Raw genomic sequence first — 23,989 nt, 5'->3', positions numbered from 1 at the left:
AAATCTACAAAAGCCTACCTTTAGTACCGTTTTGGTAAACTTAGTAGCTTAGATCCCAATATTTAACAGAGTATGATTCAGCTGCGTTTGGCTTATTCCTCCTGGATCTGGCTCGTCCTCTGATTTCATTTATGCTGTAATTCCACTTAATATATGATGATCCATGAGTCTTCCCCTCCATTTTTTTATCCTTTATTTCTGTTTCCTGACCTTTAACTGATTGAATCCCAACATTTGGATAATACGTTTCATAACTGGTCCCAGTCTCTTAATCACTTTTTTTTTATTGGTTTTGAAATTTCTCTACAACCATAGACAGCCTTCTAACCTTTCTTGCTCTTCCTCTTTGGACTAAATTGATACTTAATTCAATTATGGGCGTCTTTTATATTCCTTGGCTCAACCTTCTGATGGAAGAATATACAATTCCAAACCTCATCCAACATTCTTTACAAACTAGAACCAAAAACAAGAGCTTTGATAAATTTGTAGACAGTTCCTTTTTCTACAATATTTTTCTTCTTTACGCTTTTTTTCCTGATTACATTAGATACCAGTCCGTATAACATCATTAACATACCAACTACTAATAAAAACTTGTATTCCAATATACATGTATATCTACGTATATTCTTTGAATTGTTACATTTATCTAAAAACAAAAAAATTGTATATAACATAAAGAATAATATGAAGTATAAGATTCTAACAGACCGATTTGAAGTTTACCACTTTATATATATATAGAAAATCCAGATAATGATGCAAAATAAAGTTTATTAGCTAATAGGGAAAAGTATTGGATCAAACTAGAGGCACCCGATAGATATATGGATCTAAATGGGATTTAATGTGGAGGTTGGTTGAGAATGTTTTCTGTATAATCACGAAGAATCAATGAATCCGTAATAACGATGTACTGCCAACCAGCCGCGTGTGCTCTAATAAAAATAAAATGTAAGTATGGATATATTCTCATTTGCCTTGCTTGACTTACTTTGAGTTTATTGGCGCAGGTGCAATAAGAAAAGTTCGCTCAAATATATGACGAGGACCATTTAAACCGGTTGCTAGATACACATTAATCGATAGATAACATGATATTTAATAATGACAAAAAAAAATTAAAGTTAAGATTAGGTTATAATTTAAAGCGAATTTTGTTATAATATCTATCTATCTAGACAAACCTTCCCGGACATCACCGTGAATAGTGATAAAGAGTAAAAGAGGATGGGCAGGTGAAGAAATAGAAACCTGCCATGCGTCTGTAATAAAGCTACCGATCTGCACACCACTGTGGATTGTGGGTGGCAAGGTGATAAATTTCTTGATGATCTCTTCATTGGTAAACAAGGTTTGTTTCCTACCACCAACTATAGTAACCAGTCAATTTTTTTTTCTTTTGTTGGAATATTACAGTTTCTTCCTTTTTTGTTCTTGTATTCTACAGAATTTTCTTTTTCTTTACCTAGACCCCATCTTTCATGGGCGCACGATGTACGACTAAAATTGAGAGAAAACGTGGCCTGTGCATCGTACAAATCCACCAATGCCGCACGATTTGAATCGAACAATGGAAAATACCTTTTTTTTTTAAAAAAAAAGTTTTTGTTTGTGTGTATTGGAAAATATATTGTAAGCTTAAATTATTCGTTTTTTGTTTGTTTGTTTGTTTGTAAACTTACTTTGACATAAAGTCTTCCGTGGCTTGCTTTGAAGAGTCTTGGTCAAAGAAACTTGGTCTGGGTGGGAATTGTTGTGATAATTGAGTGGGAAGCACCATCTGGTGTTGTTGGTTTAGATGTGTTGGATTTATTTGATCGCCAGAAATAGGTCTCTGGTCCAAAATTTTCACACTTGGGAAAATTTGTTGAACACCTCTATGATAAAGCAATAAAAATCATTGTCATTATTGCTCTAAAATAATGATAATATTTACCTTGAATATGTTTCCCAGTCATTATTATATTGAATTGGATTTCCAATAAGTAGTAATTCGGTCAATCGATTCAATCGAGAACTAAGACTTCTGAGACTTTTGAATTCAGCAATATCGTTGTCTTGAAGTGACAGGTTCAGAATATTGGGGAAAAACTCTGGTAATCTGTTGATTGGTGATACGGACCAAAGTTCATTTCTTGCAAATGAAATTGTTACTACCTAAATACAACAAAAAAGTAAAAGAAATATATATGTATATACAAGAAGTATATTGGCGTCAAATTATACTCTACCTTTATTTTCATTTTTGAAATACTAGAATAATAACAATAAAAATCCTGCTGTTACTTACTGCGTCGCCAAAAAGTTCTTGGGCTGCAGCCAAGAGTCGACTAATGACAAGACTAACAGGATATCTTGATTTGGGTAACTCGTCAAGATTGAGAAATCCAGATGAAGGATCCCATCTTTCTTTAAGTAGCTCATCGAGTGCGTTCGATCGGGATCTGGGAGCTCTTGGGTTGTTATTAATTGGTCTTGCTCCGTGCACACCCCCCTGAGAGCTGTTTTCATGAAATCGTTGGATTGAAATCTATAAAATAGTGTATACGTAATACATAGAAATTATTAACACAATTGTAATATATATATATTGCACAACAGGCTTAAAATTCCTGAATTTACCGGCATTTGTCTGTATTCATAATTGTTCAAGCGACATAGCGAATTGGCCAATCCTTCATTTTCAAGTACTACGACCATACCATCATTCTCGTAAAAAACCTTAAAGAGTTACAAAACAGAATAAATTAAGTTAAATCATTTTTTTTGTAAAATCCTAGAAAATATATATATCAAAGAGTATCTTATTCTTGTTAATAGCAATAATCCTGTAATTACCTCCTCCGGTTCCCATTGAAATTTTGCTTTGCGTTGAAGAAAAGAAAGTAATTGATTTTCAGAGCCGGGTGGATAATTAGATATCTATTTCAGAAATAAGTCTCAAGGACGATATGATTCACCATATATATATATTTATATATTTAATTAATTTTCTACATGTATTCATCTTACTTTGACGGCCGCCTTTCCTGGTGCACTATTTAAATTAGAGCATTAAGAGTAGAAAATTTCATTAAGACACAAAAAAACCGACCCGTTATGACGGAAAGTCTTCTCTTATTTATCCTTAGCTCCCTTACATTGATGCTTGGGTATCCATCTGGATGTCGTTATCTATAAATTCTCTTTTAAACCGAGGTTGCTGTTGGCTTCCTCCCCGACCACGTATTGACATGCCCGACCCAAACGTTTGGTAGTTTCCTCCTCCTCCTCCAAGTCCCCCTCCTCCTCTTGGGCGATTGTTTCCGGAATTTCCTTGGTAATGACCTCTGTCATTCTGGTTTCCGCCTCCATCGGATCTGTCATATTGACGTCCACTATTTCTGTCGTATTGACGTCCACTGTTTCCATCGTACTGGCGATTATTATTTCCATCGTATTGACGTCCACTATTTCCATCGTACTGACGTCCACTATTTCCATCGTACTGACGTCCACTGTTTCCATCGTACTGGCGACTATTATTTCCATCGTATTGACGTCCACTTTTTCCATCATACTGGCGACTATTATTTCCATCGTATTGACGAGTATTGTTTCCATCATATTGACGTCCACCACGCTGATTATTGTTTCGGTAGCCATCATCATGGGAATTTCCATGTATAGGGCCTAAGCGCGATGTGATTGGCCCTTGCGAGTGGTTATCTGAATACGCGTCATTGTAATAATCATTCTGGGTCGAATTTCCTCGACCACGACCGCCTCTACCGCCACGCCCACGTCCTCTGTAAGAAGAATCCATTGAGTCGTTGATTATGTGATTGTTGTTGCTGCTACTGCTGTTATTAGTGCTGCTGCTGTTTTAGGATTTGTAATTGTGGTTGTGTGTATGCTTTTTTTTTTCTTTATTTCTTTAAAAAAAAAAGAAAACTTAGATTGGGTAAAAAGATTGGATGCTTAAAAAAGAAGAAAAAAAGAAAGAAAGAAAGAAAGAAAAAGGTCTGGCCACTGTAAACCACTTGGTGCTGCGAAAGTAACTACATATGTGTGTGTGTGTATGAATTTGTCCTTTTTGGCCTTGATGCACATAACCGTCACACCACACAATGAGTATTTGATCTTACAAAAGAAAGCATAAAAGGTAGAGCCAATTGAAATATACTGTTATATGTTATATGTATATTCATGCTTTTATTTTTAATACAATTTTATTAAATTGAACCTTTATTCATATATATCTCCACTTCTCCATATATAAATAAATGCATTTATAAAGAATGCTTATATAGTGTAATCAAGGATAAATATCAAAGTTTTTGAATTTACAAAGGTTCTACCCCCTCCCCCAACTACTCGTTTTCCTCAGAATTAAATTCGGTTTGGTCTCCGACCAATGTTCGTTTTTGGGCAATCCAAAATTCGTTTTAATTATATTCAATTTTTGTTTATACTTTTGGGTTTCTTTTTTTATTTCTTTACATTCAGATGAGTACTACCTTTTTTTTATGAAGATTGATAAGGAATTATTGTGGATGAATAAGGAAATGGGACGATGGACCTGGAAGATTAAGTCGATCCTTATAACCTAGGCATCTTGATGACATTCATTTCAGAAATAAACACCCGGTACTGAAACTGTAGAGGCAAAAAGAATAAAAAAAAATGCTGTACGGCGATTATTTTTGAAATACTTGATTTATGATGTTGCTCTCTTTGTTTGCCTGAATCATTTCTCGAAGCAATCACCTGAGAAACATTCTGTACCAACAAGAGTACCCCAATCGGTGCACTTGTTATCTATTTGTAATCTTTGAGGCAATCACGTATTGAATGTGACAATGTAATCTTACACATATGACAAAATTAATGCCTTAGTCATCTAAAAGCCTAGGAGAAATATCAACCTAGAATACCGAGAGTATTATGATAGTTTACAAAGTGCAACAATAAAACAAATTGCAGGTGAGTCCCAGAATTTTTCCTGAATATAACGAGCGATTTACACTCGTGTTAGTCAATCTATGAAAAGGTGCTGTTAAACAGGTATTTCTTTGGTCGTTTATTTTGAGAGAAAAAGAATCAACTTTATTGTAAGTACCGAGGAGTGGGAGAGTCCCTTTCCGAGCAAAGGCTCAAACCAAAGGCAAATGTAACAGTTGAAAGATAGCTGTTCTTTCCCAACAATGTTAAATCCAAAGGTTATAGCATCTTAAAAAAACCCCGAGAAATGCTTTCATAACGTAGTAAACTTATCAACCATGCTATACATGTAACCACGGTGAACGTGGTGTGTGTATACTTTAATATGGCTGCTAAAGGCACTCTTAGCGTACCCAGAATAATGCTTTGGTATTCCATTAGCTTAATGCTTTTGTCTTACACTAAACAATTTTAAAGCTGTATATTTACTCAGGCAAATTTAGGTTTATTTGCTCCCTAAAATTCTATTATGGTGTTATTGATTTTTTCTTTCATATTTTAATTTCTTTATTTTCCACAATTTTCTTTATTAAAATAAAATAACATTGAAATACAGCTACCTTATTGATACTGTTCTCGGAGACGGGGGAGTCGAGGAATTTCGTAAAGTATTGTCTAATGCTCGCCATCAGACTTTCCAATCGATAAATGACTCATAAGAGTAAACACATCCCTTTGAAAGAGTATATCTCATTTTGAAAGGATTGATCTCTCGCTTCCAAGCCAGCTCTGCGCTTTCAGAAAGCCAACGTACTATTGTGAATTTGCAGCAGCTCATTTTCTCGGGCATGCTTGTCTATTTTAACTGAAGCTCGATTTAAGTATCCTTATCCAATTGACAATAACTACCATTAGTGGATTTACCACCATTCCGGCTTGGACTATGGAAAGGGTACAAACAGTCTCATAGCTCGCTTTATCAATAAGTGTAGTGTTTTTTTGATAAGAGAAAAGGAAAAGGAAATAGAAGTAAAGAAGTAAAATACTCTTTTAAAATAATTATTGTTTTCGTAAAAAGTGGTTGTATAGCTTTGACTGTTTATAATGCTATATATGGGATGTTGTCTCTCATTTTATAGAAACCTTGTTTTCACTAACTTTATAATGACTCCAAAAGTGTTTATTGGAATATAGTCCTGTAACGTGTGCTAAATTCTCGCTCCCTAGCAAGCATGTCACAAAGTGCACAAATCCACTGTCTGTGACCAGTTTCAATTGGAAACCGTTAGTTTTTACAGGCAAGGCGAAGGCAACTTTAGGGTTAATGTAAAAAGTACCTTATTTGACTTTATATTCATCCTAATCGAATACATATATTCTAGAGTGTGAGGCAAATATCTCTCAGTCGAGTATTATCGCTTCCGCGTACGATCAACCTACTCGGTCGACTCTGAGCCTTGGTGGATTTTACAAATCAAGTGAACAAAGACCATATTTATATGGAAGAGTGACCTTGAGGTGGTAGTAGATCATAATGTTATTATCCAACATCTGCTACTAATACGGTGTTTCATATTTAATAGTGACAAGTTGGATCCTTGGAATTTGGCATTTTATTGATGCAATTCTGTAAGCAGTCGATTATAAGGTAACCTTACGGACCGGATTATGGGACAGAAAGGAAGTTAACACGTATATTGTCAAGAACAGGATGTTCTCCACACTCAGTTGCAATAGTATTCGATTATAAGTCATGGCTTATTAAGAACGTTGATAAGGCAATGTCTATTATACCAAGCAACGATAAAGAAACAGTTAGTAATATATTACTTAGTAATACTAACTACTTGGCAGATTTTATCTCAAAAACATATAAATATCCAAAATATTCCAACAAATAAACATTATTCACATATTCACATTCATTATATTCCTATTCTATATTGTCTGTACGGATGCCCTTGAAATCTGATTTCCTTTGAAACATGAAAAATAAGAACCAACGTTCAACTATGTGGAGTGGTGTATTTAGCGGGTGCTTTTTTTTGTCGGCCCGGGAAACAAAAGATCATTCGCCTTTCTCCAGACTTGTCGAACCAATTTTTTGTTCGCCTCTATCTATTCACCCCTTACAAGATTATTCTTCATATTTTACCCCCCTTTTTTTTAATTGGTCTGTTTAATATTTTGAATATATATCTTCATTTCTGTTTTTGTTTTTGTTTTTTTACGCGTTGTAACAATGTCAAGGAATCTGGATGACATCCAAGCCCAGATGGATTCAATGGAAAAAAGACAAGAGCAAATTTTTGAATTGTTAACGAGAATCAGTCATTCACTTGGATTAGAACCAATAAATACTTTTTTGCCAACCCAAACCCCAAAAACTTTGCCAGAAGAAACAACTTTTGTATCAAAATCATACACAGCACCAGAAAATGAAATATCCATGGAAATAAAGCAAAAGGCTGAAAATACTCCGTTTCCATATGCAATAGTAATTCCGAATGTTCCAATAACTCCAGAAATCTCGACAGCTTCTACAGAATCTTCAATGGCACAAGAGCCCTCGACTATCTCAGAAGTCCGAATCCCACGAGAAACTCAACAGACACAGATATCGGAAGACCAACAAACCTCTTCAGAACAGTCAACCTTATCTACACCACCGTTATCAAACGCACCAGCGCTGGTAGAAAGTACACGATCTAGAGAAATATTACAAAAGCAAGAAAATAAAGAGGAAAAAGGCGACAAAGGACCCATACTGCAGGATACACTAATAAACCTACGAATGCAGACAAGAAGTTATAACCAAAGATTGCTGGCAGAAAAGTCGCAAAATAAACAAGAATTACAGAAATTGCAAAAACCCCAAGAAACGCAAGCAACACAACTAAAACCGGGAAGGCGAGGAAGAAAACCAAGGCAAAACAATCAAATAGAACCAGCAAAGCAAGGAACAGAACCAAAGCAGAATAGTCCAATAGAACCAGAAAAGCAAGGAACAGAAACAAAACAAGATAATCCAATAGAACCAGCAAAGCGAGGAAGAAAGCCAAGGCAAAATAATCAAATAGTACCAGCAAAGCAAGAAACAGAGCCAAAGAAAAACAATCAAATGGAACCAGAAAAGCAAGGAACAGAGCCAAAACAAAACAATCAAATGGAACCAGCAAAGCGAGGAAGAAAGCCAAAACAAAATAATCAAATGGAACCGTCAAAGCGAGGAACAGAGCCAAAACAAAACAATCAAATGGAACCAGCAAAGCGAGGAACGGAGCCAAAGCAAAATAATCAAATGGAACCGCCAAAGCGAGGAATAGAGTCAAAGCAAAATAATCAAATGGAACAAGCAAAGCGAGGAAGAAGACCAAAGCAAGTAACCAGAGTAAATCCACCAAGCCGGGTAGAACAAGAGCAAGTACCCAGAAAGCGCAAAAGAGGCATTTCTTTGGATCGTTACCGATCTATCGGAATACCCGAGATATGTGGAAGTAGTGTGCTTAGACTGAACCCTGCAAAAGTACAGCTATTCATGGAAAAAGCATGGCCCAATAGCACTAATGGAGCCAAATCAAACTATCACGACATTAGGAGGTGCGCTCAGAGTCTTGTAAAAAGATTGATACGTAATATGAATCTAGCGCCTGATTATCCTGGGGGTTGGAAAATCGTGCCGACTGATTTACAAAAGCAAGCATACATCGATTTGGAGAACTATGGAAGATCGTTGAATATTCATATAGATCAGTGCAAAGATTATTGGTGTGCTCAATTCTTTATGAGAAACAGATGGGTGGCGACCCGAGCAGAATTGCGAAAAACCCTCACAAAAGCTCATGAGTTGGTCAGTATCTTTTGTACTTTTATGTGTGTGTGTGTGTTATATTGATAAGGATGAATTATTATTATTATTATTATTATTCTACCATTATTTTCTCACCCATATTCCTTATTTTTATTTTTCTTAGCGTAATCGATCCCAAAGCCCAGCAGACAGTACTTGTAGCTCTGCTTATGAAGACTGTCATGATTGGGATACAGAGAATGATCAAAGTAAAATTCATGAAGAGTCTTTGGAGGATTCAGATTCTGATTTCCACTCAGCACCTGAAGACGAATATCAAATCTCTACCATTTTTAGTAATAGCTCTAACAAAAAACGTCGTGTAAAGTAAGCTTTATATCAAGCATCTCTAGTGATTATATATTTTTGCCTTGTCGTTTATTTATTTTTATAATATATATATATATATATATATATATATATATATATATAGGAGCGAGAGCGAAGAGCCTATTTCATATAAAGAATTTTGCATGATTTTAAAAAAGAAAGCCAGATATTTGACAAAGCAACAATCAATTGCACATACCTAGGAAAAATAGTATAGTATAAGTATTATATTTACACCTTATACCTTGCTCTTTTTTCTGTCTTTTCTTTCTTTCTTTCTTTTTCTTTGTATGTCTAATACACAAACAAATCTCTCTCATTCGTTAAGCTGTCGCAGATATGCTTATATATATATATTTAACACACGATACATTGACCTCTTCATTTTGAACATAATCCAAAGGTTTAAAGCTGTGGATTAATTAAGAAAAAAAAAGCGAGTGAACTTATTTCAAATCAATTCAACATGGTTACTTTTGGAGCTTAGATATATAAAATTTATATTTGTGTGCTGTGAGTAGACAGACAATTAAAACTAATGCTTGGTTACAGCGCTGAAATATATTCCAATGCACTTTTGATTAATAAAATGGACAAATAATAAAACTGTTGGTAATAATGGTGTTCTCCTAAAAGCCATTTTCTCTTTCAATTATTTTATAACATGCAAATTTTAGAGAACATTTTAAAAGTAACTATTAGCACTTGAATCTTTGAGAAGTTGGTTGCTTTTTTGAGTTGATATTTCCATGTCCAGATTGAAAAGCCATTCTACTTTGGATGAGTTTGCTAAGTATACTGAAGGTCACCATTAATAATATCAAGCAAATAATGCATGCTTAAACCGTCTCTCTTTCTTTCTTTCTTTTGCCACTTTCATCTTTCCCGTTCTACCTTCCTCTCTCCATCTCCTTGGTTTTGTACTGGGTAACTACATAATATGGATTTTATTTGGCGGAAAGACACGAGAAAAAGAAGAAGCACAAAAAAAAGACAATGGGCGCAATTTGGCTAATAAGCATGTAAAATGGACAGTTGACCGATGGAGGAGCGTTTTTCTTTTTTTTTCTTTTGTGCTTTGTGTTTTGTGCTTTGAGCTGGGTTATTGTTTTTTTTATCTGGTGATTCTCGATCCCTTCAATCGAGTGTAACTGTAGAGGAGATCGGAAATTATCAGCAGAGTCTGTGAATTGTGCAACAAAAAGTGTATGTGTGTGTATGCAAAGAGGGGAAAAACATCTGTTCAAGAGAAAGACCACAGTGAAGAAAAAAAGAAAGAAAGAAAGAAAGAAAGAAAGAAAGAAAGGAGAGGAAGTAATATATTCGAGGCAATTAAGCGAAACAAGATGAATAACATGCTATATTGAACATTTTTATTACTGTTGTTGTTCATTTACTTTGTCGTTGTTGTTTATCTTGGTGAGAGGCTTTAATCCACCGCTTCTTATTGCTGTATTTTATTTTTACTTCTTCTTTTTCTTCTGGAAAACTAAGACTGGTAATGACAGCACGTTGATTACGGAGGCTTCCTTCTCTGGATTTCCGGGATCTATCGTATGATCATAACACAATACAAGAAAACAAAATACATCCTTTTATTCATTTATTGATTCCAAGAGAACAAGGATAAGATAAAATAGTCTACTTCTATCAAGTATATATTGAAAAAATAAAGGAAGAATGGAAGTCTTCCTTTTATTTTCATTTTCATTATTATTATTATTATTATTATTATTATTATTAAAAAAGGCTCGACGGATAAGTGGATTTTACGGGGTTGTAGAAGTTAGAAATTAGTGCGCAATTAGTAAAATCTCCAAAGAAGTTAGAAAGGACAAATGATTGCATAATAAAAAAAAAGGCCCAAGCTTGGTGCAGATCGGATCGAAAGGCTCGATGCTGAACACCAGAATGTAAAACAAAACTAGGGACAGTTATACTCATCATTTGCTGAGCCTTTTTTCTGTGGTTGCTGTTTTGCTAATTTTTTTTTGGTAATTATAATTACTGAAACTACAGCTATTAGTACTTATTGAACAAATGCATGATGGATATATATATATGAATGAATTAATGCATGTATTATGTGGTTCTCATATGCACATATTGCTTTATTTTTTGAAAAAGAAATGGTCATATATCGAACCCTTTTATTTTCTCTCTCTCCTCTTCTCCTCTTCTTCTTCAGTGCTACTATAGATATAGTTTCTTTGCATGTGGTTTCATGCACAGACCATTTATTTTATGGGGTTTGCGCAGTATTTACTCTTTCGATAAATACACTAAAGAACTGGCTCAGCAAATAGTAACCAATTTAATATTTCTATCTCTGTGTGGGTATTTTTTTTTGCATGGGTGTAGGGTTTATGTTCGTGTACGTGTGTAAGTATTTTTTTTCTATTGTGTTGTACAGTGCATTATCAACGTTATTTTTATTTTTGTATATTTGAAACAAGAAACCTCGCCACAATCGTTTGTTACCTATTTTATCTCTCTCTTTCTCTTTCTTTTCGTTTCTTTCTTTATTGTTTTCTCCTTTTGTGGAAAGTAAAGTCAAGGCATAGACCACCAAAGTTAAAACCAAAAAAGAAAAAAAGTTCACAAAAGCACTTGTTTTTAGGTAGCCAGCCAAACAATTCTGGTAATTTAGGGTTATATCTTCCCTTCTTGTTCTTATTATTCTTATTATTCTTTTTATTTTTATTTTGTATTATTTGTACTCTTATTTATTCCTATTCATTATTCAGTGTAGCGATCAGAGCGTTTGTGCATATGGAATATGCTTGGCGTGCTTCGGCCTTGAGTAGGTTATTTAGACTTTTTTTTTTGCTAATTTTTTATTTTTATATATTTAAAGAAAAAAGTTCCCAAAATAATAATAATAAAAGTTAATCGTTATAGAAATTTTTTTTTATTTTTTTTTATTTTGCCATAATTATCTTATAATATTGTTGTTTCTATGGCGACTGTTTCTGCTACAAGCATCGATTTCATGAAACACGATTGCGATCCCCCAGATAATCCTCCCCACCTTCTTTCTCATCTTACTTTATATATTATTTTGTTCTTCATATATTAGTTGTTAATTAATATTAGTATTACAAGTGACTAGCCTATCTTGTAAGCTACAAATGTACGAAAGTGTGAAAGTGTGAAAGTGTGAATGAGCGTGTTTGTATAATACAAATGGTTTAATACTTTTTAGATTTCAGTACCGAATTGGACTTCTCTTTTTTTCTCTGTCTTCTTATATGTATGCATGGATCTTTTTTTTTACTCCCTTGATACAAACTACTACTAACTAAATCAGTGTGTATATATAGTATTGAGATCCATGTGCTGTGTATATGAATATCGTACATGAAGATGACGGAAGTTACTCTATTTGTCCAAAGTGTTGCAAGAATATATATTGTCTGGATTTAAACAACACGAGTACACACTATGTGTCACATACTCGAAAATGAATAGAATAAGATTAGCTTTGCTGTCAAAAAAAAAAAGAAGAAGTATATTATTTTGAGAGTAAGAAATATCTCCCTTTTTCTGTGTGTATTAAATTATATTTGTTTTTTTTTGAGTGAGTGAGTGAGTGAGTGGATAATATAGGATAGAATGAACAAAAGTAATACTATTTTAAATGATTAAATAAATATATAAATAAATATATAATTACAAGATGTGTAATGTGTGTAAATAATGTGTAGAGTGTAGAGTGTAGAGTGTAGGGTACAGGACGCAGGGTGGCAGGGTGTTTCATTTACTCATAGACATTTTTCGATTTCGTTGGTAATTGACTTTGGATCTGTGAATGTAAAGAATCGTTTGACGACCTTGCCTTCGCGATTGATAAGAAATTTCTATATGATATATTTTATATTGATTAGAGACCTAGTACATATGTGTACATTTATGATAAGCGAATAGGTGTTGTATTATCTTTACCTCAAAATTCCATTTGACTCGTCTCAATCTACAAATAAGTTTAAAAAACTGTAAGTTATATATATATATATATATATAAACAAATGTATATTTGAACTCACCCTAAAAATCCCGGTTGTGAATCCTTTAGGAATCGGTAGACTGGATGTTCGCCTTTACCATTTACTTCACTATTTATGTTATATATAGATATAAAAGGATTAGAGTTAAAGTATATATATATATATTTCATGGGCCTGAGAAACATAAATCACCCCAGAGGTCCAGGTCCCATATTTTGTTTTCGTGTTTTTTTTTTTTTTTCGTTTTTGGAGAAATAAAATCATACATTTTTGAGGTCAGTGGAAATGAGACATTGTAAGTGAGTCTGCAGAAGGTGTGGATTTCTGTGACAAAAGTAAGTTAATATTCCTTCTTCAATTATATGAATATATTATATGTATATGTCTATACCTTCTTCCGTTCCTGGCTCTAAAGTGATTAGTTTATTAAAAGAGAATTATGCATGTACATGTACATACAAAACGTCAATAAGCATTAATTAGTAAAGAAAAGTAAAGTAAATGCTGAATTTTTTTCTTTTATTTATATATATAAAAAGTGAAGAGCAGATCGAGTAGCTATCTACAATTTTATATGTAAAAATTATTGTTAGTATTTTTTTTACCTTGATTTGCAAATTGATTACAGGGACAGCCAACCACTACTAGTCCTCTGTGTTTGTATGTATTATAGATATTCTCCAAAGAATCGTATTGTTTCGTGAAACTACACTTTGATGCCACATTGACGAACAAGACAACCTATTGTATGTATAGAATTGTTATTTCATTTTTATTACTATTGTTGTTGTTGTTGTTTTTGTACCTTTCCCCTCAGCTCTTCCAGATTCCACTCATTCCGCTTGATATCTTTGATTTGATAATTGAAAAGACAAGTCATTGTTATAATGTGTGGTGTTTGGTGTGTGTAGGTATCGAAAAGTAAAGAAGCAGTAAAATGGAAAAGAAGAAGAAGAAAAAAAAAAAGAATAACACAAAATGGGAAATATGTTTTATATATTTATATATTAAATATCGGAGATGCAACATATGGTATCGGAGAACATATAAATACAGTGTTTTACACGCTAAGCACACGATTATTTTGTATCTTGTTCAAACTATGTATATTTATTTAATGAAAATAAATATATAGAATGAAAGACTAAATGGCCTATGGACATTGTTTAATAGGAGTAGCAGACCAATGAGGGGATAATTACAGGGCATCAATACAGCACAATACAATACAGATGTATTAATATTAATCACCTTTCAGTAGTCTCATTAGATTGTGAGATTAGAAGAATGAAAAGGGTCTTTAGAATATAAATATATGATATATGATTTTTGGTACTTGTAATAATGTAGGAAGAATACGAACTTTTGGAAATGCCTGATTACTACATCTGGATACAATAGGGGCCACTGGTCTGTCCCTTATTCTTATTCTTATTCTTTCTCTTTTTTTTTTTTTGTTCATTTTTCTTTAATAGGCAATTTATATATAAAATAAAACTGGCCAGGCCATTTCTGCATCCATTTTAATAGCTGTTATTATATCTAGTTTTTGCTTTTTCTCTAGTTCATCACTCTACATTGTTGCCATTAACAAATTCTTAATTGAATCAATACAAGGAAAGAACAATACTTTCTCAAAGTTCAAATCAATCCAGAGACTTTTTTTTTTCTAAAAAAAAACTTGTACAATTTCATGTTTACATAATCATTGTCAGAGATCAACATGATTGAAGTCTGAAAGTATACAACATTAATAACTCCTTTTTTTTTTTTACAAAAGTTGATGATGATGGTGATGAATGGTGTGATTTGAATTGTGTTTTAGATCTATCTCTTTCATTCTCTCAATGAATGAATACAATCATCTTTTCTCTAAACAATGTGTTTCATTGAATTGGTCTGTGAAGCTTATATCTGATACCATTTACCACAACCCACCCACCCACATTATATTTAATTGCTATTTGTTATTCAATAACACTAGTAGTCTAAAATTAATGATGTGTAAATAGATAATAATATGCATGTATGCATGTATTCATGTATGTGTATATAAGATTAAATAGGCAATAATATATCCGAGTAAAATTCCCTTATCTTTATCTGTTTCCATTATTTCTATTGACTTTATTTTTTTTCCCTTTTTTCCCTCTTATTATTCTTCCCCCCCTTGCATTGAATATGCAAGATTGGTCAAATATGGATCCAATACTAATACTAATTACAATCACTATTACAATCATAATTATAAAATAAGATCCAATATATATATATATATATATATATATATATTCTGGAGGGAATGAATAACTGTAATATTGATTCGAATCTTAAGATGCCTAGTCATAAAATCTAGTAGTAGCTGGTTAGAAAGTTTGTTTCTTTAAAAACCAACCTTTAGTAGCCGGTTAATGATCATGCGCAAACAAGAGAGAGAGGGTGGTTGGGTAAAGAAGAGTCTGTGAGGCTTTTGAAAGGTATTAATAATTAGTTGTGACTAAATATTTTAGGATAAAGAGAGTGTCAGGTTGGTTAATGATTATAAAAGTATATATAGTTGGTTAGTTGACTACTAGTCAAGTGAAAACACTGTGCATGTTGTACGTTGGGCAGACTGCTTCTGGTTGTAAATGTAATTGACAATTATTACAACTTAAAATATACTTGATTATATTCATGGACAAATAATTGGTTCATTTTATGTTTATTTTATATTTTATATACATAAAAAAATAAAAATAAAATAAGGGGGGTGGAGTACAGAGAAATAATAAAGAGAGAGATATGAAGCCTTTTTTGATCATGAAGCGTCATGATGTGTGACGCCAAAGCACAGGAATACCCCACTTTTGCGGCATCTAAACCATGGGTTATATTTTAGTTTTGGATTTTTCTTTCTTTCCATCTTTGTGTGCGATACACAGCACATAACCAAAGGAAAGCAATTAAAGATATCACATGCTTAAAGAGCTAAAAAAGAATATAAATCTAAATATATATATATAAAGAGGTTCCTTTTTTCTTCTCAAGACTTGATTCTTCTTCTTCTTCTTCTTCTTTATTAGCTAATCAGTTAATCAATTAATTAAATAAATATAAATAAAATGACATTCGCTGCAGCTACGACTACTATTATGTGTGTATTCGCAACACCAATCATTCTGGCGGTGATAACTTCACTTGCCATATTGGCAGTGATCACAAGCACCCTGACATCCTCGTTTCTCATCCTCAGGTTCACTCTGCTTGCCATCGAAATTACCTCTAGTATCACCTTGGACTGCACCAACTGGATCCTCAAATCGTCCATTGGCCGTTTACAGAACAGTCTCTGGGGCTGGCAGTCTCAGCAACAAGTACTATTGTCACCCAAGAAAGAATACACATTTGTCCAGTCTCCTCTATCCTCCCATTTCCTCAGCCGTCCCTCTCCACAACCCCTGTCAGCAAAACGCCCTCAGCTGCCCCTTTTACTCCATCAACTACCCTGTAGAGCACCTGTCAATCCAAAGTTCTCCTATTCTCTGCCAGTTACCCCAGATGATTCGTGCGACCATCATCAGATGGGCATTTAAAGAACACTTTCTCTTTTTGAAACCAAATGAGACGGAATATCTTATATATGTGTCTTAATAGAGAGGCAGAAAGAAGGAAATCAAATATCACATAGTATACCATCATTACTTACTTATTTATTTATTTATTTATTATATAATCAATCAACCAATCAACCAATATACATACACTTTTGTTACAACCAAACCAAAATGGCATTGCTGGAAATATTTGCCGATTTTTAAACTAAAAATGCATTTTTTATTAATTACAGACCATTAATCGATCAATTGGTCAATTGGTCAATTAGTCAATTATTCTGTAACTGATTCCCATGGTTTACGACGCACGTTTAATTTCGGTTGACTGGGTGTACCCTCATTAAGAGTGTTTGGGATTTGTTTGATGCCTTATTATTTATTTATATATTATTATTAAATATGATCACACATTTGACATTATTTCTCTCTCTTTATTTCTCACCTGGGATTTCCTTTCCTGTTTCAATCATTTCCACCAACTCTTGAAACGTAAAGCGTTTTTGCTCCTGGTCAACATCAGCCTCTTTCTTTGCTGTAAAAACAAAGCACTTAGCAATTCATTCATTTGTTACTAGCATTCCAAAGATAGATCATCCATTGCTTGTCCACTTGCCTTTCCATTCTCTAAAGGCATCTAGATCAAATGGCTCGACAAACCTATGTACTTTATATGATTACTACTATGAAATCCTTTACTTCGTCTCCAATTCGAAATGATTTCTTCTTACTTTGTGTAATAAAACCATTGGGCTCGCTCCAAAATATCATCAGAATCGATCGACTCTTTCTTGTAACGATTCATCAATGAAGACACACCTGACTATGTATAATACATACATAATATACATACAAATTCACACACAAAGAAAAACATACATTTGTATTTGTATTTTTATTTTTATTTTTATTTTTATTTCTTATTAATATTATATATTAAATACTGCATACTACACACACACACAAATATATATATATATATATTTGCACGTTTTTAACCCTTGAAATATCACAAAATAATAATGACATTCAATTCCTCATTCTCAAAGGTTTATTGTCATTCACCATAATCTCGATCTCCTTCTATATATATATAATTTTCTGTCTCTCTTTTTTTTATTTTTTACCTGGAATCTGGTATCATTGTCGAAATCATACTTTGAAAATGCCTCGAATGTAGCTTTCTGTTCTGGTGTCATTTGATTTGATTTTTATGTTTATTTGATGTTGGATGAAGAGAGGCAAAATGTACCAAAAGAATAAAATTCAGAAATTACATACACACATTTTATTCACACACACATTTTACTCTCACACACTTTACACACACGCACAGACACCCTACATGCACGCACTTTATTCATACATTTATACACACAGGCCTGTTCAAGTCAATGGCTCTTTTATTTATTTATTTATATATATATATTAGATATTAGGAATAAAGAAGGAGAATTATTAAGGATCCGAATGATGAGGGTAAACGATAAGAACAATATAGAGAGAGAAATCAAGATGATAAAGGTTGGTAATGACGTCAACTATTTATTTTTTTTAAAAAAAAAAAAGTAGAAAATGCTTGGAATATTGTGCGCCTATTTAAAATAGCATTGTGAGTTGAATCTATATAGACAGCTATTGTTATTATTAATTTATTGATTAATTTTTATACTAAAATGATAATAATATTTAATCATCGATAAGAAGAAAGACATACAATACAATACAATACAATATAATTTATAAATATATATAATATTCTGAGCTATAATGATGTAGATTACATGTCAAATAAACACATAATAGATACAAGCCTTACACATGCTGAGCGTCATTGAACCCGTTTGGCTGAGTCTAATCACTGAGTACAAGTAGATTAAAAATGCATTAAAATTTGACGTTTTTATTTCTTATATAAAATAATCATAATCATTTAATCTTTAGTACTTCTTTGCTTTTCTTTTACACACAATCCAAACAAAATGTCAACCTACAAAATTACTATTGGTCAATACCTCCTCAACCGTCTCAAGGATATTGGCATCGACACCATCTTTGGATGTCCAGGAGACTACAATATGGTTAGTCAGAATCACAAAAGAAAAGAGGATTCTACTAGAAATCACCTTTATAAACAATGCATCATTCTTAGTCACTCACTAATATCCATATTCTTGTATTATCTTTATTATAGCCTTTTCTGGATCTTATTGAAGACGACGGTCAACTCACATGGGCCAACGATGCAAACGAATTAAACGCTGCTTATGCCGCAGATGGCTATGCGCGTATCAAAGGAGCTGGTGTATGTAACAGAAAAATAAAATCAAAGCAATTCTATATGCTTAATTTCTTGTATTTTACTTGTAGGCTGTTGTGACAACCTTTGGCGTAGGTGAAATGTCGGCTGCTAATGGTACAGCCGGATCTTATTCTGAAATGGTTCCAGTTGTTCATATTGTCGGTACACCAAACACCAAGGCTCAATCTAGCGGTGCTATCTTGCATCATTCGCTTGGAAACGGAAACTTTAATGTCTTTTTGGAAATGTTTGCAAAGATCACAGTCGCAAGCACCCAGCTAGACAAAAAGAATGCCTTGTCAGAAATTGACAATGTATTGATTGCAATGATGCGTTCAAGAAGAGCAGGTAAATATTTTTATATAAATAAAGGAATACATCCAGTTTGGTACAAATCAGACAAAAAAACAGTATAGATAATAATGATATAATCATCTAATTTATCCATTTACATATTTATTTTTTATTATTTAAATAAAAAATGAAGCCTATATCGGACTACCCATCGATCTCGTCAAATTTGAGATTGAATTGTCCGAACCAGTCAGCCCACTCGACACTTCTTTGCCCAAGAACCCCCGAAACACACAAAACGACTGTCTACAGGTCGTTCTGGAGGCCATAAAGAAAGCAAAGAACCCTATAATTCTTGTCGATGCATGTGCTCTTCGCAACCAGCTCACGGGTGTTGTCAAGGAGCTCTGTGAAAAGTCCAAATTCCCAACCTTTGTGTCGCCCATGGGTAAAGGTGCAGTCGACGACACTGCAGACTATTACCGAGGCTGCTACTGTGGGTCTGTTTCTTTAGCCGAGGTCCACAAGGAAGTCCAGGACTCGGACCTCATTCTCGAAGTCGGTTCTGTCCAGTCTGATTTCAACACCGGTGGCTTTACATACAAGGTTGACAGAAGCAAGATCATCGCCTTCCACACCTTTGCCACCAATGTCTACCGTGCCACTTATGAAAAGGTCGGCATGTCTGAGCTGCTTCCTTTGCTCATCAAGGAACTTCCACAGTACCCATCTCGTACCTACCCACCTGTTCCAAGACCTCAGGACATCAAGCACGACAGCCAGGAAATCACACACAACTACTTCTGGAACAAGGTTCCAGACTTCATGGATACCAATGCAATTGTCGTCGCAGAGACCGGAACATCCGAGTTTGGTGTCTTTAACATGAATGCACCAAAGGGTGCTTCCTTTATCACCCAAGTCCTCTGGGGATCGATTGGCTACTCAGTCGGTGCAGCTTATGGTGCGGCCATGGCTGACCGGTCTCGCCGTGTCTATCTGTTTGTCGGCGACGGCTCGTTCCAGATGACGGTCCAGGAAGTCTCGGCAATGTTGCACCAGGGCCTCACACCTGTCATTTTCCTGCTCAACAATGACGGCTATCTGATCGAAAAGCTCATCCACGGTCCTGACCGAGACTACAACAACTTCCAGATGTGGAAGTATGCCAAGACCCTGGACTACTTTGGTGCAGATCTGCCTGTCAATACCAGTAAGCCCAAGCAGTCAAAGGTTGGAGTTCAGGCCAAACTATCGACAAGAAAGGAGTTTGAAGCCGCCATGACACTGGTTTCCGAACAAAAGGATCGTATCCATTTCTTGGAAATCGTCATGCCTCGATTCGATGCACCCAGGGAATTGTTACTTCAGGTTGAGACATCTGATAACCGATAAAGATTCACCTTGTCGCTCTACCTTTTATTATTAGTATTATTAGTATTATTTTAGACAATTCATTGTACAGAGACTTTTTTACCTTTTTAACACCACACTACTAGTAGTAGTAGAAGTAGTAGTAATAGTAGTAATAATAATGATATCATTATCAATATTAATAATACAATAATAATAATATTTTTGTTGTTAATAAATTATGTACACTATCTCTATATAAAAAAATATTATTTTAGCTTAAAAAAATCTACACCAGAATATAGTTTGCTATTATATTTCAAATTTATGGCTTATATAGTTTTCTAACCACGGTATCAAAAGTCTTGGTTTTTGAAATAATAAACAAATAATTAACTCTTTATTGAAAATATCTGTGTAGCTCGGTACCAGCCAGCTAACAACATTGTGTGTGTGTGTGTGTGTGTTTATTAGAGTCTTTTATTTCTCAGGCATAGGATTCTTTCGCCTAATTTACCTTGCCTTTCGGGGATTCTTTTCCTGCCATCTGTTCAAAAGCAGTAATAGTAAAATGTTTTCATAGATCTGTTCGCATTTTCTTAGCGTACCCACCTTGGCATAATTGGATACATGCTCTGTCATAGTATATTGTCCACATAGAGTTTATATATGCTCGCACCGAAAATACAATAAAATAGAATATAATAAGCACCCGATGCAGCGTCAATTATTTAAACATTTAGACATTTAAGTAAGTGGTTCTCAGTGGGTATGTATTCATGGTACTTTTATATAAAATCTCAAATTATCCCACTTACTCTTACTAGGGACCTTGGACACACCGTATACTTTTTTTTAACAAAAAAAAAGAAAAAGGGGATAACATAGGGCACTTTTGAAAATATTGTCCCTACGAACTTTACTAATAACATCATCCAGACTTCTACTCTTTTTTACTTTTATTCCAAGGTAATTCACGCTATTTTTTTTTTCATAATTTATGCCAATTTCAACAAAAAATGTTCCAGAGCAACTAAAAATGACCCTGGCGCTTAAAGATGATCCGATGAATAGGATAACACATATATTTAAGTAAGTACTAGTTTGTCTAAGCTAGCATCATATACATGGTATTAACTAATTATTTGTCAATGGAGTCGATAATGGAGTCTTGATCCGATTAAAAAAATATCAAGGCTCTAAAGAACAAGAAAGATGATTTTTTCAAGCTCTATACTTTAACATCCAAAACAGAACAAGAACAGTCGACATAATGACAGCAATCCTATTGTCAGAAAATGAACTTTCTTTTCTCTTTTGTTCCGTTCTCATTATCTTTCCACCGTAAAATAGGGCTGAGGGTATGTGTAATGGTACAATACCAAGGAAAAAGCTAATTTTATAGAATCTGTATCATTTAAAGGTCATCTTACAAGGAAGATACATGTAGAAAAGCCTACGTTTTCTCTAGTTTATGTATAAGTAAAGATCTTGTCTATAATACACTTTTGCTTCTAATGAAACAGTGTATTAATGAAATAGCAGCCTCAGAAAGAGTATGCCAGAAATCCTCCTTGCTGAGGTATTCACGATAAATATTAGGGTTAGTATTTCAAAAATGGAAAAGTAGAGAGCGTGAGAGCATTGCTTTATTAAAGAGAGTCAAAATAATAATAAGATATATACACATGCATATATATAATCAATGTACGTGCACCTCTTATCAGTGGTTTCTTACTTATCACTCAGGCAGTCCCATTGTTACATACCGCATTGTGAATCCTGAGCTATCACACTAAACTATGTTTCTTAATTTGTCATCTACTCAATTGACATGAGTCTCAGTCCCATCGTAACAATTGTTGTTACCATCTTTTAGTTCAGGCTAGTCTAAGAGATGTAATACCCAAACCTACTACCGAATTACTTGAAAGACAAAAAAAAGATGGTCAATTACTGTTTGTCTTACAAACGATAATATTCTTTAATGCTAATCTCAGATGATTGTCGGATGTACATGGTTTCTTTTGTATAATCATCACAACATGTCTCTGGGCTCCGGGCACCCTCAGACTTTTTTAGGGGTTTCTTACTTTCGCAATAATGATAGTAATCATAATGATAAAAAAAACGAGCAATATAATATAACAACATTTCCAGCATTCGCTTTTATTTCGACTTTTATCCCGCATTTAGACCTTTAGCTAAAAGCGATGCTCCCAGCAGCTCATTTTATTTTATCTAATTAGAAAAACAGGATGAAGTTAGAGATCATGTCATACAGCTTATAACTTTCGTCACGTATTCTTTAACTTACTTGTTTTTCATTAAAATAAAATATAAGGCCTATACTACTTGGTAATTGTGTACGGCACACAATTAACAGTAGGAAAAAGTCATATAGAACTTTATAGGCCAATGGCCCCTCCCCCCGAGGGGAGGGGGGAGCAAAGTTCCTAGTCTAATGAGAAAAACAGGATGAAGTTAGAGATCATGTCATACAACTTATAACTTTTGTCACGTATTCTCTAACTTACTTGTTTCTTAATAAAATAAAATATAAGGCCTATACTACTTGGTAATTGTGTGCCGTACACAATTAACAGTAGGAAAATTCATATAGAACTTTATAGGCCAATGGCCCCTCCCCCCGAGGGGAGGGGGGAGCAAAGCTCCTAATATATATAATAACACATTTTGGTTAAAATATATAAGAGTTGATTTTTTTTGGCTATGCTTATAACTAATTGTAACTCTAGCTATAACTCTTATTCTAGCTTTAGCTATGACTCTAATTCTAACTCTAGCTATGACTCTGATCCGGATTTTGCTAGTAAAGTTAGTTGTTAGTAATGTTAGTTGTTCATAATGTTAGTTGTTCAAAAAGTTAATTGTTTGTAGTTAGTTGTGAGTAAGGTTAGTTCCCGTTGCTTGTTAGTTCCCGTTGCTTGTTAGTGTCTGTTGCTTGTTAGTATGTTAGTATGTTGCTTCTGTTGCTTCCTGTTGCCAACTCCTCGCCTTATTCTTCATAATCATCTTCATATTCTTCATCTTCACTATATTCTTCTTCATCTTCTTCTTCATAATCATCATCATCATCATCATCTTCGTCTTCATCTTCTTCTTCATCTTCTTCTTCATCATCATCATCGTCTTCTTCATAATCACCGTCATCCTCGTCTTCTTCTTCTTCTTTTTCTTCTTCATTATCTTCTTCTTCGTCATCATCACCATCTTCTTCTTCGTCATCATCTTCTCCGTCATCATCACCATCTTCTTCTTCTTCATCTTCATCATCATCACCATCTTCTTCTTCTTCATCTTCATCATC

General features: G+C 34.0%; 6 protein-coding genes across 6 annotated transcripts; 2 read left to right on the top strand and 4 right to left on the bottom strand.

Moving 5' to 3' along the window:
* Nucleotides 1-585: 585 nt before the first annotated feature.
* PHYBLDRAFT_158046 (hypothetical protein) lies at nucleotides 586-3,263 on the bottom strand. Its single transcript, XM_018433722.1, has 11 exons — nucleotides 3,147-3,263; nucleotides 3,019-3,043; nucleotides 2,845-2,928; nucleotides 2,629-2,727; nucleotides 2,297-2,536; nucleotides 1,943-2,163; nucleotides 1,689-1,883; nucleotides 1,472-1,587; nucleotides 1,191-1,376; nucleotides 998-1,070; nucleotides 586-941 (listed from the first exon to the last, which is right to left on the bottom strand). The coding sequence occupies exons 4-11, from the start codon at nucleotides 2,704-2,706 to the stop codon at nucleotides 848-850; spliced, it is 1,203 nt and encodes a 400-aa protein (XP_018295034.1). The 5' UTR covers nucleotides 2,707-2,727; nucleotides 2,845-2,928; nucleotides 3,019-3,043; nucleotides 3,147-3,263; the 3' UTR covers nucleotides 586-847.
* Nucleotides 3,264-8,647: 5,384 nt separating this feature from the next.
* PHYBLDRAFT_158045 (hypothetical protein) lies at nucleotides 8,648-9,427 on the top strand (the record flags this gene model as incomplete). The annotated part of the gene is made up of 2 exons (XM_018433721.1): nucleotides 8,648-8,779; nucleotides 8,904-9,427. Coding segments are annotated over exons 1-2 (268 nt in total), but the record flags the coding sequence as incomplete, so codon positions are not given.
* Nucleotides 9,428-12,657: 3,230 nt separating this feature from the next.
* On the bottom strand, nucleotides 12,658-14,057 carry PHYBLDRAFT_180272 (hypothetical protein). The gene is made up of 7 exons (XM_018438289.1): nucleotides 13,922-14,057; nucleotides 13,722-13,857; nucleotides 13,508-13,525; nucleotides 13,383-13,440; nucleotides 13,156-13,224; nucleotides 13,055-13,082; nucleotides 12,658-12,969 (listed from the first exon to the last, which is right to left on the bottom strand). Exons 1-7 carry the CDS (start codon nucleotides 13,994-13,996, stop codon nucleotides 12,874-12,876), a joined length of 480 nt encoding a protein of 159 aa, XP_018295032.1. The 5' UTR covers nucleotides 13,997-14,057; the 3' UTR covers nucleotides 12,658-12,873.
* Nucleotides 14,058-16,176: 2,119 nt separating this feature from the next.
* PHYBLDRAFT_180270 (hypothetical protein) lies at nucleotides 16,177-17,940 on the bottom strand. The gene is made up of 5 exons (XM_018438288.1): nucleotides 17,837-17,940; nucleotides 17,441-17,532; nucleotides 17,326-17,369; nucleotides 17,155-17,244; nucleotides 16,177-17,080 (listed from the first exon to the last, which is right to left on the bottom strand). The coding sequence occupies exons 1-5, from the start codon at nucleotides 17,906-17,908 to the stop codon at nucleotides 16,986-16,988; spliced, it is 393 nt and encodes a 130-aa protein (XP_018295031.1). The 5' UTR covers nucleotides 17,909-17,940; the 3' UTR covers nucleotides 16,177-16,985.
* A 736-nt stretch (nucleotides 17,941-18,676) lies between these two features.
* On the top strand, nucleotides 18,677-20,918 carry PHYBLDRAFT_180269 (hypothetical protein). Its single transcript, XM_018438287.1, has 4 exons — nucleotides 18,677-18,790; nucleotides 18,904-19,014; nucleotides 19,080-19,359; nucleotides 19,499-20,918. The coding sequence occupies exons 1-4, from the start codon at nucleotides 18,692-18,694 to the stop codon at nucleotides 20,698-20,700; spliced, it is 1,692 nt and encodes a 563-aa protein (XP_018295030.1). The 5' UTR covers nucleotides 18,677-18,691; the 3' UTR covers nucleotides 20,701-20,918.
* A 253-nt stretch (nucleotides 20,919-21,171) lies between these two features.
* Nucleotides 21,172-21,990, bottom strand: PHYBLDRAFT_62818 (hypothetical protein; the record flags this gene model as incomplete). Its single annotated transcript, XM_018441019.1, has 4 exons — nucleotides 21,172-21,293; nucleotides 21,477-21,506; nucleotides 21,582-21,637; nucleotides 21,896-21,990. The coding sequence occupies 4 exons, from the start codon at nucleotides 21,988-21,990 to the stop codon at nucleotides 21,172-21,174; spliced, it is 303 nt and encodes a 100-aa protein (XP_018295029.1).
* Between the last annotated feature and the right edge of the window lie 1,999 nt (nucleotides 21,991-23,989).

This window comes from Phycomyces blakesleeanus, assembly GCF_001638985.1.
Source record: "Phycomyces blakesleeanus NRRL 1555(-) unplaced genomic scaffold PHYBLscaffold_5, whole genome shotgun sequence".
NCBI lineage: Eukaryota > Fungi > Mucoromycota > Mucoromycetes > Mucorales > Phycomycetaceae > Phycomyces > Phycomyces blakesleeanus.
Note: the sequence above shows the minus strand (reverse complement) of the source record. Positions and strands in the feature narration are given on the sequence as shown.

What these genes read in the sequence shown, in the direction of transcription:
- PHYBLDRAFT_180272 (XM_018438289.1), bottom strand. Translation starts at nt 13,996, where the DNA reads ATGACTTGTCTTTTCAATTATCAAATCAAAGATATCAAGCGGAATGAG. An exon ending in TCACAACCGGGATTTTTAGG is followed by an intron (nt 13,083 to 13,155) that starts GTGAGTTCAAAT and finishes ACTTATTTGTAG; the next exon opens with ATTGAGACGAGTCAAATGGA. An exon ending in GAGTCAAATGGAATTTTGAG is followed by an intron (nt 12,970 to 13,054) that starts GTAAAGATAATA and finishes TATATCATATAG; the next exon opens with AAATTTCTTATCAATCGCGA.
- PHYBLDRAFT_180269 (XM_018438287.1), top strand. Translation starts at nt 18,692, where the DNA reads ATGTCAACCTACAAAATTACTATTGGTCAATACCTCCTCAACCGTCTC. An exon ending in GTCCAGGAGACTACAATATG is followed by an intron (nt 18,791 to 18,903) that starts GTTAGTCAGAAT and finishes TCTTTATTATAG; the next exon opens with CCTTTTCTGGATCTTATTGA. An exon ending in GATGCGTTCAAGAAGAGCAG is followed by an intron (nt 19,360 to 19,498) that starts GTAAATATTTTT and finishes TAAAAAATGAAG; the next exon opens with CCTATATCGGACTACCCATC.
- PHYBLDRAFT_180270 (XM_018438288.1), bottom strand. Translation starts at nt 17,908, where the DNA reads ATGACACCAGAACAGAAAGCTACATTCGAGGCATTTTCAAAGTATGAT. An exon ending in ACAATGATACCAGATTCCAG is followed by an intron (nt 17,533 to 17,836) that starts GTAAAAAATAAA and finishes TATTATACATAG; the next exon opens with TCAGGTGTGTCTTCATTGAT. An exon ending in CAATGGTTTTATTACACAAA is followed by an intron (nt 17,370 to 17,440) that starts GTAAGAAGAAAT and finishes TAAAGTACATAG; the next exon opens with GTTTGTCGAGCCATTTGATC.
- PHYBLDRAFT_158046 (XM_018433722.1), bottom strand. Translation starts at nt 2,706, where the DNA reads ATGGTCGTAGTACTTGAAAATGAAGGATTGGCCAATTCGCTATGTCGC. An exon ending in ATGAATACAGACAAATGCCG is followed by an intron (nt 2,537 to 2,628) that starts GTAAATTCAGGA and finishes ACTATTTTATAG; the next exon opens with ATTTCAATCCAACGATTTCA. An exon ending in GACTGGGAAACATATTCAAG is followed by an intron (nt 1,884 to 1,942) that starts GTAAATATTATC and finishes GCTTTATCATAG; the next exon opens with AGGTGTTCAACAAATTTTCC.